Genomic DNA, 12,764 nt, shown 5'->3' with positions numbered 1-12,764 from the left:
TATTTTGTAAATGGAAAGTTGGTGACTAGAAGGTAGCCTAAGCCCTTTGAAAACAAATCTTCCCTATGGAGAAATATAAAAAGTAAGAATTAGATCAAGAAACAGTTGAGGAAAACACATGCAGGAGAGGCTAGATCTAAAGCCACTGCAAAAACCAGATTCAAGTAGAGTTAACATTAAAAAAAAAAAAAAAAAAAAAAAAAAAAAAAGCAAGAAGCAGGGAACTGGAATCTGTAGTCCAGGGGAAACTGTGGAAGACCGGGGTTCGCGTCCCCAAAGGAAAGCAGCAGAGTTCAGAGACAGATCGGTTTTCTCCAGCTGATGTTGTTTATACAACATTAAGATCCTGTTGAGATATCATTAATTGATGCCTTCACATATGACAAAGGTCTCACTGGATTTTCTTTTTAGCTCTAAATTTTCCCACATTAAGAACATATTGAACATTATTCTTGGAAAAACCGTCATAATCTTAGGAAGGTAGTCATACCTGGAGTCACTGTAGTCAAGCCTAGTACTTAACCTTTAGCAGGGTTTTCCAATTTCTAGGTTTTTGTGTTTTAAATTGAATCTAAGAAAACAGCTATGTGATAAATATTACTAACATACCCAACACTGTGTGTGTGTGGGTGTGTGTTTGTGGATGTGCACATTTCCTAGGAGGATAACATTTCAAATATGATTACTAAGTGCTCTAGTAGGATCCAGTATGCTATGAATGTGTTGTTTTCATTGGTTGATAATAAAATTGTTTGGCCAATGGCGAGGCAGAATAAGGGTAGGCAATACTATCAAACTAAAGATGGGGATGAAGAAGTATGGAGTCAGGAAGATGCCAGCCAGACAATGAAGCCAGACATGTAATAAATAAATAAAGTAACAAGCCACGAACTGTCTGGCAAAACATAGATTTAAAAAGAAACGGGTTAATTTAAATGTAAGAGCTAGCTAATAACAAGCCTGAGCCATCAGTCAAGCATTTATAAGTAATTAGTGGTTATCCATGAACTGGCAGACAGGAGGGAAACCTCCAATTACAAACAAGTACTAATTTTTTTTTAAAGAACTCTGGACAACTGAGAACTGAGAAGTCAGTTTCATGAAATCAAGAAACACACAATTGCTTATCATACCTTGTAAAATCTGTCTGCTGGGTCCTGCCGTTTCTTTGAAGGATGGGCCATCTGTGGAGAATTAAGTTATTTTAAACATTTCTTTCAATCCTGATCCAAATGTTTCCAATTCACAGTACTTTTTGCTTAAGTGTACAATGGAGATGTGAGTATACAGTCATATTAGACCTACAAAATTATCTTTCAACTTAACCAAGAAATTGAATAGAGGTGAATTTAGAGCAGGCAATTTTGAAATGTAACAAGGATACAGAATATTCTGGAAATTATTGTACTATAAATAAAAATCACAAGAAAATTCAAAATATTATACTATAAAAGTTTGAAGAGGTTCATGAATGAAAGTTAGGACTGACAGCAAGGTAACCTAACTACAGAACAACAGCTTTCAGTAGCATCTGCATGACTATGTCACTTTCTCCACAGAAGACAAGTCACGGTAAAATCCTGCCTTTTATCATGTGACCCGCCTGAAGCATTTCCCCTTGTCCACAGGGGCCCTGGATCTCCAAGGGCAGAAAGGCTGTGTGCCACTGGCCTACAGGAGAGCTGCAAAGGATTTTAGCTGAGCTACGTCAACAAGCGAACACTGAGAAGGCATACATACAGGAATATTGCTAACTTATTAACATATTTTATGGGAAAGGGTGAGGTAGAAAATGGGCAACATACGTGACACAATCACATGTACTGCCAAGCACAGCAAGAAAAAAGTGTCCAAATTTTAGAGCAGTGACATGTTCAATGTGTTAATGTAGGAAGGGTGTTCATTCTCTTAATCCTTTTGCAGAATTACAATAAAATTCTCTTTATGATGAAAAGATAAAAATATTATAACTTCTATTCTTAAATGCATCAGAGACTACTAATCGGTTTTGCAACGAAACAAAAACACATAAATGGCAAGAGATGGGCAGCAATTGTTTAAAAGGAGACCAGACAAGCTTTGTGAATGGAGACTGAGTAGTAACCGGCTCGCAGTTGACAGCACACCAGAGCACGGCAACAGTGAACCACACTGGGCCGGTGCTGGGCAACAACGCAACACAGACACAAAAGCAAGAGGTGACACAGTATGCACCATGGTCCCACAGCACTCTCCTGAAAGACCCAGCTGCCACAGGAGTCCTCCTGACAGACAGCTCCTGAGCAAATCACGTTTCTGCATGTCTGAAGTATCTCTCGAAAAGTCGTTTTTGACATCAGTACTTTGAAAGGGAGAGTCTGATGGCATGGTTATGAAGTGTTTAAATTAACTTTTAAAAAGTCCTCTTGGTTGCATGGTATCTGTGGCAGAAGCTGGCTGGCTAGTTACTCTCCAAACTTGTCTCTTTTGCCTCTTGAGTCTACAACTTAGCTGTTTCCTCAGTTCCTTGAGTTGGGTGTGTGCACTGTGCACGCTGTGGATAAAGACGTGAAAGACACAAGCCCCTTTCAGGTTCAGGGGAATGTCAACACGGGAACTGCAGAGGAGCCACTGGGCGATTGAAGCAGACATGATTCCCTAGAGAGAAGAAGCTCCCGATTTCTGCACCACTGGCTTAAGAGCTTTCAAAATAACACAGCTCCCTCATAGTGTCGCATTCCAGTAACTAGAAGCTCAGTGAGCTGGACAAGGGTCGGGGGCAAAATGAAATTGAAGCCCATTTTCTTACATACCCCACCATATGCTCAAATGCTAGCTGTTTTATTTATTCGTGTATTTGCATGTATGCATGCACTCACACATGTGGCAGTAAGAAGACAGCTTGAGGGAGTTGTTCTCTTCTTTCACCAGATGGGTTTGAACTCAGGTCATCAGGCTTCACAGCAAGCATCCCTTACATACTGAGCTATCTCATTGGTCAGAAATTCTAGCTTCTTAATTTATTATTTACTATGATTTGTTTGTGCCTCAGCTAACAAAGACAACAGCTATTATCTCCTTTGATAGATTATGAGAAAATTATAAAAGTAACACAAGTAAAATTCTTAGACTTACGACAATGATTACAATGCCATAAGTATTAACTGAACTGCAACAAATTGAACCCAAGTAATTTTTAAAGTTTTTCTCAATCTTCCAAAATACATATTTTTATTAAAACCTAAGCCTGTCTACTCAGCTAGACTGTCTGGCTAATGGGCTTCAGGGATCCATCTGTGTCTACTCAAACAACTCAAAGGAAAAACTGGAAAAGCAGCCCATTGGTATAGAAAAAGAAATTTAACACCAGTACTCAGCAAGGAAATTCTAATAAAACTTTCAAGGACATTGTTAGGAAGACTCATGGCTATTTAAAAAAAGTACCGGCAAGTGTGTGGAGAAAAGGGACCCTTACACACTATCAGTAGGAGTGTAAGCTGGTACAACCACTATGAAAAGTGGCATGTGTGGTCACAGCATGAGCACCAGCATCAGTTCACTGCACCCTGACTTTCCACACTGAAGACATGGAAGTAACCTAAACGTGCCCGAAGGATGTCTACGGGTATCCTTCCTCATCTTAAAAGAGAAAGCCGCAATTCAGGACAATATGGATACATTCAGAAGACAAGTGAAGTGAGTAAAACAGAATGACCAACACCAGCTACTGCTTATATGAGGAAGCTGGAGGAGCAAACTCAAAGGAACAGGAGCTTGGCCGTTTCCAGGTGCTGGAGGTTGGAGATGGAGAAGTGTTTGTCAAAGGGAGTGAAGGTTAAGCTATACTATTTATGCATAAGGCCCAGAAAGCTGTACAACTCTGGGGCAGTTATAGCTGACACTGTACTGTACACTTCAAGTTGTCAGGACAGTAGCATTTATGCTGTGCTCTAATCTAAATAATGAAAAAAAAATAAAGAGGTGGGAGGAAACACTTGGTAGTGAGATCTATACATTAAACTGAAGAAATGCTTCCACGAATAAACTAGTCCCTGAGATCAAGGCATAAGCATTGGACATGAAGAGTATTTTGTTTACCAATCGGTATTTTGAAAATTGGAAGACTGCAAAAGTGAGCCTCAGAATGTTCAATCCTCAAGGCTCTTCTCACTTTGTTCATATGTAAAACTTTAGTATTCCATCCACATGACCAGTGCCGGTAAACATCTAAGTGCATTATTTATTTAAGACATTGGTACGCCGGGTGTTGGTGACGCACACCTTTAACCTCAGCACTCGGGAGGCAGAGGCAGACGGATCTCTGTGAGTTCGAGGCTAGCCTGGTCTACAGAGTGAGTTCCAGGACAGCCTCCAAAATAATACAGAGAAACCCTGTTTCAAAAACAAACAAACAAAAAAAGCATAGATAGATTGTGTTACCTAAGCAGTGCCTATTAATCTATACACACAACTTGCGAATAAATGACCTGAAATAAAATATGCTGATAAATACATTATAACTTATTATCTATTATTATTACATAAAGATTTCTGAAAGAACAAGGAATATTAGGCAGTTAACATAAACAGTTATAATAGAAATTGAAAAATCTCTAGTATTTCTATAACATACACTATCACTGCCTTGCCTTCATGTTACAGTACAATAAAAAGAAACTAACACTGGAAACCATTTAGACAGACTCACTAGAGGCTAAGTGTTGTTTCAACAGACCATTCCAGCTAGGAAAGTCACCTCATACATGTTGCTTTGGAAGGCTAGCCCTCTGCAGGTGCTTTGTTTGGCTGCACTCACCGTGAGAATGGAAGTGCCCATGTCCATGAGCATGACCATGGCCGTGTGCATCTCCATGTTTGGCTTCGTGACTATGGCAATGATCTTCGTGGCCATGGGTGTGATCTAGAGCACCATTAAAAAGGGAGTGACTGTGTCCATGGTCTAGAAAACAAACAATATTAGAACAGGAGATATGTAAAAATACATAACTGATTACAATAACACTAGTTAGAAGAATCCTGTCTCCAGATTCAATCAGGAAACACTTGCTTCTAATAAATACCACCAATGTACTCAAACAATCCTGAGTTCTACCACCGATTCCCAGGAATAAGCTCTGAAGGCCAGAAAACGCAAATCATGCAGGATCTCCAGGAGACCCTGCATTCTAGATCTTAGCCCTCTCCTAAGTCACAAGAATATAGAAAAAACAGCAATAAAGCAACCATGTTAGAGCTCTGGCCAACCAATAAGAACCACAGAATACACAGGTCCTCATCTATAGCAGTTACTAGGCCTTGTAAGGAACGCAGTCTTTCCTTCCCAGCTGAGGAGCAAAATAAATAACTTAAAGCCACCAAGCTGTAGATAGCAGCGAGATGAGATGAGATGTGGTTGCTTTTGGTGCGCTGTTACAGCACCACCTTCTGGTTAGCCAGTTTTTGTCCATCCGTGCAACTCACTGGTCCTGTCTCTAGTCTCCTAGTGAGGCTCCTAGGCTGAGAGCTCAGCAGGCACTAAGGCAACAGTGGGGAATTCCCAGCAGTCAGTCAGTTGCTGACACTAGAGTTCTGAGAACTTCAGGAAACCTCAGACAGGCATATTCCACAAGGAACTCTGCAAAATGGCAACACACTGCTGGGAATCACAGGCTATGTACATGCCTAAGAAGATCTGAAAAAGAACAAACTGTCATTCATCTTTCATGAATGACACTTCTAAGCTAGCAGAAGGTAAAAGTTTGGGTTCTCTGGTAACTGTGAAGCAGAGTTGGAAGATGTACTTCCTCACAAAGATCTCTTTGCCAAAAGAAGGAGATTTATAAGAAGTCACTTAAGGAAACTGACTAAACTCTGGGTGACTACTAAGCCATTCCAGTCTAAGTGTGACACTGGTCAGACAGGATAAAACAAAAGGAAGATCCTAAAGTAAAAACTACCAGACCACTCAATGGCCACATCCTACAAGAAACACATGATTTGTCATTCAATCCAAAAAGACTCAAAAGAAAAGTAACACATGAACAAAACATCAGAAACAACAAACTTTAAAGGGGAGACACAATCTGATACCAGAGTTTTTAAAACAAGTGACCTAAAGTGTCCAACTCTCATGAAGGAATGAGCCTAGCAAGCGTATGGAAACTTGAGCCACTCACAAAGAGCCGCTAACTGAAGACACTTGTAAAGAGGCCCAGAGATGGACTTTAACCCGCTACTATAAACATACTCAATGAGCACAAAGAACCAGGTCTAAAGATTCAGTAAGTCAACAACAATAACAGCATAGAAATTATAAAGCCAGGTTGTGGGCTCATGCCTACAATTAAGCACTCAGGAGGCAGAGGCAGGAGGGCCGCAATTAAAAGGCTAGCAAGGGCTATAAAGCAGGTTTAATCTGTAATGTTAAAGGTTGATGTAGTCTGGGGAGAAAACGAATACATTTATTTCTGGATATAACAAACAGTCACTGTGGAAGGCAACTTGAAAAAAAGTATATCTATTAAAAAGGTATATATACTATGTTTTATGAATCCTACTTCTACATTAACACACTGAATTAAAAGAACTATCTGTAGTGATGGAAATGGTCTAGGTCAGACCTATACAACATGGCAGGTTCAAATGTTTCCTTGTTCCCTCTTGTTTTTTGTTGTGTTTTTGTTTGGTTTGTTTGGCTTTCATTTAGCTTTGTGGTTGAGACAGGGCCTTACTATGTGCCCTAGACAGCTTGGAATTCACTATGTAGAACAGGTAAGGCTGAAGCTAGCATTAATCCTCCTGCCTGTCTCCCAAGTGCTGGGATTGTAGCAGACATGCACCACCAGGCCTGGCTTCATACCATGGAGTTTTCTATGAGTTCATTATAAGAAAGTGATTTCATAAATCAATAAAAATGCAAGGTAGTAGACCAACATCTATAAATGGAAAGATCTTTAAAATGCATTACACAGTAACTTATAAGCACACACAATTTGTTTTAGTTACTGGATTTATGGTTTTCTGATACCTGTTTTTTAATATTAATTAAATAGTACATAAAGCAGGTGTACTACATGAGTCTGGAGAAGTCCATACCAGTATGGTAATGTGCTTAGCTCTGAACAGCATTGGGAGAGAGCTATGGAGAAGTACAAGGGCTGGGTCAGGAAGACATTTCTGAGTATCTAGACATCACCCTCTTACAACTTTAAAATTATTAATTTTCTAAAGTATTTAATGACAGAAACACGCAAAATATTAAAAAGAAGAAAACAAGGGGGACTTACAAGGATATCTGCCCCCAAGACTGAAGTCCTGAATTAAACCCCAAGAACTCGGGGGGCAGAGAAAACCAGCTCTCTGATTGTCCTCTGACCTCCACATGCCTGGGTGCACACGAGTGTGGGTGCACGCGCGCGCGCGCACACACACACACACACCAAATAAATGTCAACAAAATGAAGAAACAAATAGTTCTAACCATCATACCAGAGCCATGAGAATGTCCATGACCTCCGTGATTGAAAACAAATATTCCCACTAGGTTTACCACAAATCCAAGAACTGAGACAAGCAGGAGTCTCTCATGGTGCACATCTGGGGGAGCCAACGCTCTCTGAAAACACACAATACAAAGGGATGGCATTGATACGGTTCTTGATTGAAACTGCTGACATTTTAGTGCGATATTAAAACTTTTAGTCATTTTCACAAGTAAAAGTGCTCAAAACTACCTGTCCAAATTGAGACAGCTAAAGCCAGTATTCACATACTGTTGAAAAAGTAACAATTACCGTCTTTAAATAAATGTAAATATGTGTGATGATATTTGGTTGCAAACCTGTTCTTCTTGCTCTCTGTAAGTTTACTAATCCTCCCATTTTCCTTCTACTTTTAGGAAATGTACACCAAGTATTAAATGTTCAACAACGAAACTATCAGGTTCTAGGTGTTTTGAAGACAATCCCCAAAGGATCTCATTACTCAGACTGCACCTCTACTTCTCAGTGGCAGGACCTCATTCACAGTTTACAGAGCACTGTCATTCCATTGTTTTCCATCGAGATATTTCATACATAATTTTTTCACTATTTCATAAGTCCTCATATACCCATATATTTTCTCTCAATGATAGTTGAAAAGATTTTTATTACTGTTACATCTTTAAAACATTTTTATTGAAAGTCATTTCCTGACTCTCATTATTATCTACTATACCTCAACTCCTTCTGAGAAAATAAAGAAAGCCGTGAAGATCAAAAATAGCCCATTGACAAAGCCAGCCAGAACTTCCGCTCTAACATACCTAAAGAAGAGCAAGGTAAACAGTGAATTATACTTCTTAAAATCCAAATGAATGTATGTTTCAGAGACTGTAAACTATGTTACATGATTTTTAAGTGCCAGCAAAGTCTTCATATTTACAGAATACATCTTATATAATACTGTAAGACAGATTAGGAAGTTAATTTACTACAAATTATATTTGATAGCAAATGCCACAAAACACACACAGTGGGCTTAGAAAGTCACAGAGATGCAAATTTTAAGTTGCCACTGTAGAGAGGACAAGAGCAGGCAGGCGGACAAAGAAGGAAGGGTCCAAAGAAAGTAAGAGACAATGTCTAGGAAATCAGGTTTTACTGTAGTTATTCTCCTATCCTGAGAACTCACTTTGTACCTCATGGCTATGAAATCCTTAGGAAGTGGAGCTCTGATCTCAAGTAAAGTTAAATTATTCCCACATTACATCAGAGACACCCTGAGATTGTGTTTACTACTTTTTCTAAACTAATATACTCAGTCTAAACTTTCAGTTACTTATTTTTAGAATTAACTCTATCTTCATATCATTATATAAAACCACTTTTAAATGCCTGTCCCTTGTCTCTGAGCTTCCAAAGTTTTCTGCTTCCTACTTAGGTGAAGCGCTGCAGAAGAGATCTCGTTTTTCTATAAGGCACATTTGGCCTGAAGGCACGGAAACAAATTTTCGCTCAAGGTGTGTTCATACCAGCTAGGCCTTCATCAACACTGCAAAGCATGAGAACTGCTCTGGGACACCATGTGGTGGCATGGACCTGCAATGCAAGCGCAGTGGCTGCACCAGGAGGGTTATAAGTTCTAGACCAACTCAGACTATGTATGGAGCCTGTCTTTAAGAAAAAATGCTTCTTCAATTCTGGCTATTACAAATAATGCTGCAATGAACATAGTTGAACAGATGTCCTTGTGTGAATGTGTATCTTTTGGGTATATGCCTAAGAGTGGAATTGCTGGATCTTGTGGTAGACTGATTCCCATTTTCCTGAGGAATTTCCATACTGATTTCCAAAGTAGCTGTATGAGTTTGCACCAGCAGTGGAAGAGTATTCCCCTTTCTCTACATCTTCTCCAGGATAAATTGTTGTTGGTGTTTTTGATTTTAGCCATTCTGACAGGAGTGAGATGGTATCTCAGAGTTGTTTTGATTTGCATTTCCCTGATGGCTAAGGATGTTGGGCACTTTCTTAAGTGTCCTCCAGCCATTTTAGATTCCTCTATTGAGAATTTTCTATTTAGTTCTGTACCCCACTTTTTAATTGGATTATTTGGTGTTTTGGTGACTAGCTTCTTGAGTTCTTTGTATATTTTGGAAATCACCCCTCTGTCAGATGTGGGGTTAGTAAATAACTTTTCCCATTCTGTGGGCTGCTGTTTTGTCTTGTTGACTGTGTCCTTTGCCTTACAGAAGCTTCTCAGTTTCAGGAGGTCCCATTTATTAATTGTCCATCTCAAGGTCTGTGCTACTGGTGTTATGTTCAGGAAGCAGTCTCCTGTACCAATTTATTCAAAGGCACCCCCCACTTTCTCTTCTAAGAGGTTCAGTGTGGCTGGATTTATATTGAGGTCTTTGATACATTTGGACTTAAGTTTTGTGCATAGTGATAGATATGGATCTATCTGCAGTCTTCTACAGCACCATTTGTTGATGCCCTTCAACTGAAGAACGGATAAAAAAAATGTGGTATATTGACACAATGGAGTACTACTCAGCAGAAAAAAAAAAAACAATGGAATCTTGAAATTCGTAGGGCAAATGGATGGAACTAGAAGAAACTCTCCTGAGTGATGCAACCCAGTCACAAAAAAGACAAACATCTAGTAGCTGATGGAAGCAGAAGCAGACAACCACAGCTAAACTCTGAGCAGAACTCCTGGAATTCAGTTGTAGAGAGGGAGCAGTGATGAGCAAAGGGGTCAAGACTAGACTAGAGAAACCCACAGAAACAGCTCATCTGAACAAGGGAGAACTCATGGACCCCAGACTGATAGCTAGGAAACCAGCATAGGACCAACCCAAACACCCTGAATATAGTTGTCAGTTAGGAGGCCTGGGCAATGTATGGGGCCTCTGGTGGTGGATCAGTACTTATCCCTAGTATATGAATGGACTTTGGGAGCCCATTCCACATAGAAGGATACTCTCTCAGCCTAGCCCTTGCTCCAAATGATATGACAGACTTTGAAGATCACCCATGGAAGGCCTCACCTTCCCTGGGGAGCAGAAAGGGGATGGCATAAGGGATTGGTGGGGGGGGCAAGGAAGGAGGGGAGAGAGAGGGAACTGGGATTGACATGTAAAATAAGATTGTTTCTAATTTAAATTAAAAAAAAAGAAAAAATTTTAAAAGCCAGATTGTTAAAATTCTAGGAAAACACAATTTGTATGCATGCAAGAAAACTTAAAATATGTAATAAAATAAACAACTTATTTTAATATAAAAAAGAAAAATGCTTTTGCTAGCTTTCTAAGTCAACTGCTAAACACAATTTTTGTTATAAAAACATTTTTTAGGTAAAGAGGACATTTTCTTTTCTGGTTATGTAGAGACCCTTTGAGAATACCCTGGAACTCACTACTGAGTCTATGAGGGCTTGAAATTATTTCCAGGTTCTGGGGTTACAATCATGTGCAACCATGCCAGGCTGAACAAACTCTTTACGGGTCCTCTGTCCAGTTATGTTTGTGTTCATCCTATCAAGCAGATCTAACAGAATAGGAATTTTACACTCTATTTTCAAATATATATAAGTAAATTAAATGCATGCATTTTTTGTCAAAGCATGTACTTTTTTGGAGAAAAGTTTACTAAACTCAAGAAATACACAGCCAATTTTCTATAATTTACACCTAAAAGGGATTATCTACTAAATCAGCAGGATTATTGTTCAAAACAGAAATCATTTTCTTTTAATCTCTCCCTCTAGTCCCATAGCTAATGCTTGACAGAAAGCCTTTTATGCTTAGCGCACTGACCTTCAAGATCAAAGGCAAGAAAGTTTTTAGGGATCTTTGGGTTCCTAATTTCTAGCTCGGTAAATATGTTTCATGCATTCTGATAAAATGCTGGGTTATGGTTAGTTTATTACTGGGCCTGCTTGTAGGTTTAAAATGAAGAAAACTAGACAAATGATCATAGCCGATTATGTTTCCCTGAACAGAGTGCGTCTTACAATTAAAACGTGTAGTCTGTGAAAAGAGAACTGCCTAAGCACGCCTGTGCATCAACTAGTCAGGGCAAAAGCAGCGTGCAAGGGCAAACACAGGCGGAAAAGGTGTGGAGGAAACCAGCTGAGAGGGAGGAGAGGGTAGGGGCAGAGAGAGTCAGGAGAGGTGAGCAGGATCATATGGTATGAGGTGTCAGCAAAAGTGAGGAAGAGACAGGCGGGAGGGAGGGAGGAGCAGAGGAGAGGCAGGAGAGGAGAGCAGGAGCAGGAGGAAGAGGAAGTGCAGCTGCAGGGTGCAGGTGAGAGGGCACTAAGAGAAGAAGCAGGGGAAACAAGGAAGGAACCAAGATGCACAAGAAAGGCGGAAAGGACAGCAGTCCTCATCTCTGCTTACGTATGAGCACAGTTATTCCAACAAGTGTTCTGTCAGCTCAAAGCAGGAAACCAGGAGCTTAAACCAAATAATGAAAACTCCACTGCTTCCCAAGCCCATGGGGAGCCCAATTCTGCTTCTAATCTGAGTCACCAAAGGTCCCTGCATAGCACGTGGCTCAGTGTACCAATCACTGTACATAAGAAAACTAAAAAGATAAATAAGACCGTGTTGTGAAATAATTTTAAATACATAATAGCAAAGTATTTCCAGTTTAAAAAAAAGAAAGAAAAAAATATGATCAGTTTTATATGACTTTCTTTGTCGAAAAATAGGCTATGAGAAAATCCTTATATAGCAACTCCTAAATTTTTGGTAAAGCTAAGGGATTATCCGCCAAACAAAAGATTCTGTATATGAATAAAGTTACTTTACAGATTCTGATTATATACTTAAATTTTTTTTTATTTTGCGAGTATAATTATATCACTTTTCCTGTTCCTTTCCTTCTACTATATAAAGCAGACATATTTAATCCAGGAAGTTAAAGTGCAACCCTGAGGGAGATGAGTAAGGACTATAAGAATTCAAATCACACAAGCAAACTTAACTTATAAAATCTCATGGCCTTAAGAGCTGTATATTTTTCTGTGTATCTTGTAGTTCAAGAAAAGTATTTTAAAGTCTTACCCATAAGAGAAAGCATCATTATCTCTCCATTTTGAAATAACAGAAGCTGCCAATCCGGCCAATATGGCAGTACTGTCAAAAAACATGTGGAAAGAGTCGGAGATCAAGCCTAGGCTGAAAAAGAACAAACATAACAGTACATTATAATACAAAGCAAATGGTAAAATACTCTCCCTAAAAACTAAAGGTCATCTGGAATTACCTTCTAAGGCAGCACTGAAATATGGCACAT

The 12,764-nt window shown here is 39.4% G+C and overlaps 1 protein-coding gene across 1 annotated transcript in view; it reads right to left on the bottom strand.

The window, feature by feature from the left end:
• The window catches only part of Slc30a7 (solute carrier family 30 member 7), a 70,748-nt gene that overhangs the window by 44,998 nt on the left and 12,986 nt on the right, over positions 1-12,764 (bottom strand). Inside the window, exons 3-7 of the mRNA XM_040751992.1 lie at positions 12,533-12,646; positions 8,197-8,284; positions 7,468-7,594; positions 4,796-4,939; positions 1,134-1,184 (exon numbers count right to left, since the gene is read on the bottom strand). Coding sequence (XP_040607926.1) covers positions 1,134-1,184; positions 4,796-4,939; positions 7,468-7,594; positions 8,197-8,284; positions 12,533-12,646 — 524 coding nt within the window. The remainder of the gene's footprint in view (positions 1-1,133; positions 1,185-4,795; positions 4,940-7,467; positions 7,595-8,196; positions 8,285-12,532; positions 12,647-12,764) is intronic.

Source organism: Mesocricetus auratus, unplaced genomic scaffold (genome assembly GCF_017639785.1).
Source record: "Mesocricetus auratus isolate SY011 unplaced genomic scaffold, BCM_Maur_2.0 Super-Scaffold_100009, whole genome shotgun sequence".
Classification (NCBI taxonomy): Eukaryota; Metazoa; Chordata; class Mammalia; order Rodentia; family Cricetidae; genus Mesocricetus; species Mesocricetus auratus.
Note: the sequence above shows the minus strand (reverse complement) of the source record. Positions and strands in the feature narration are given on the sequence as shown.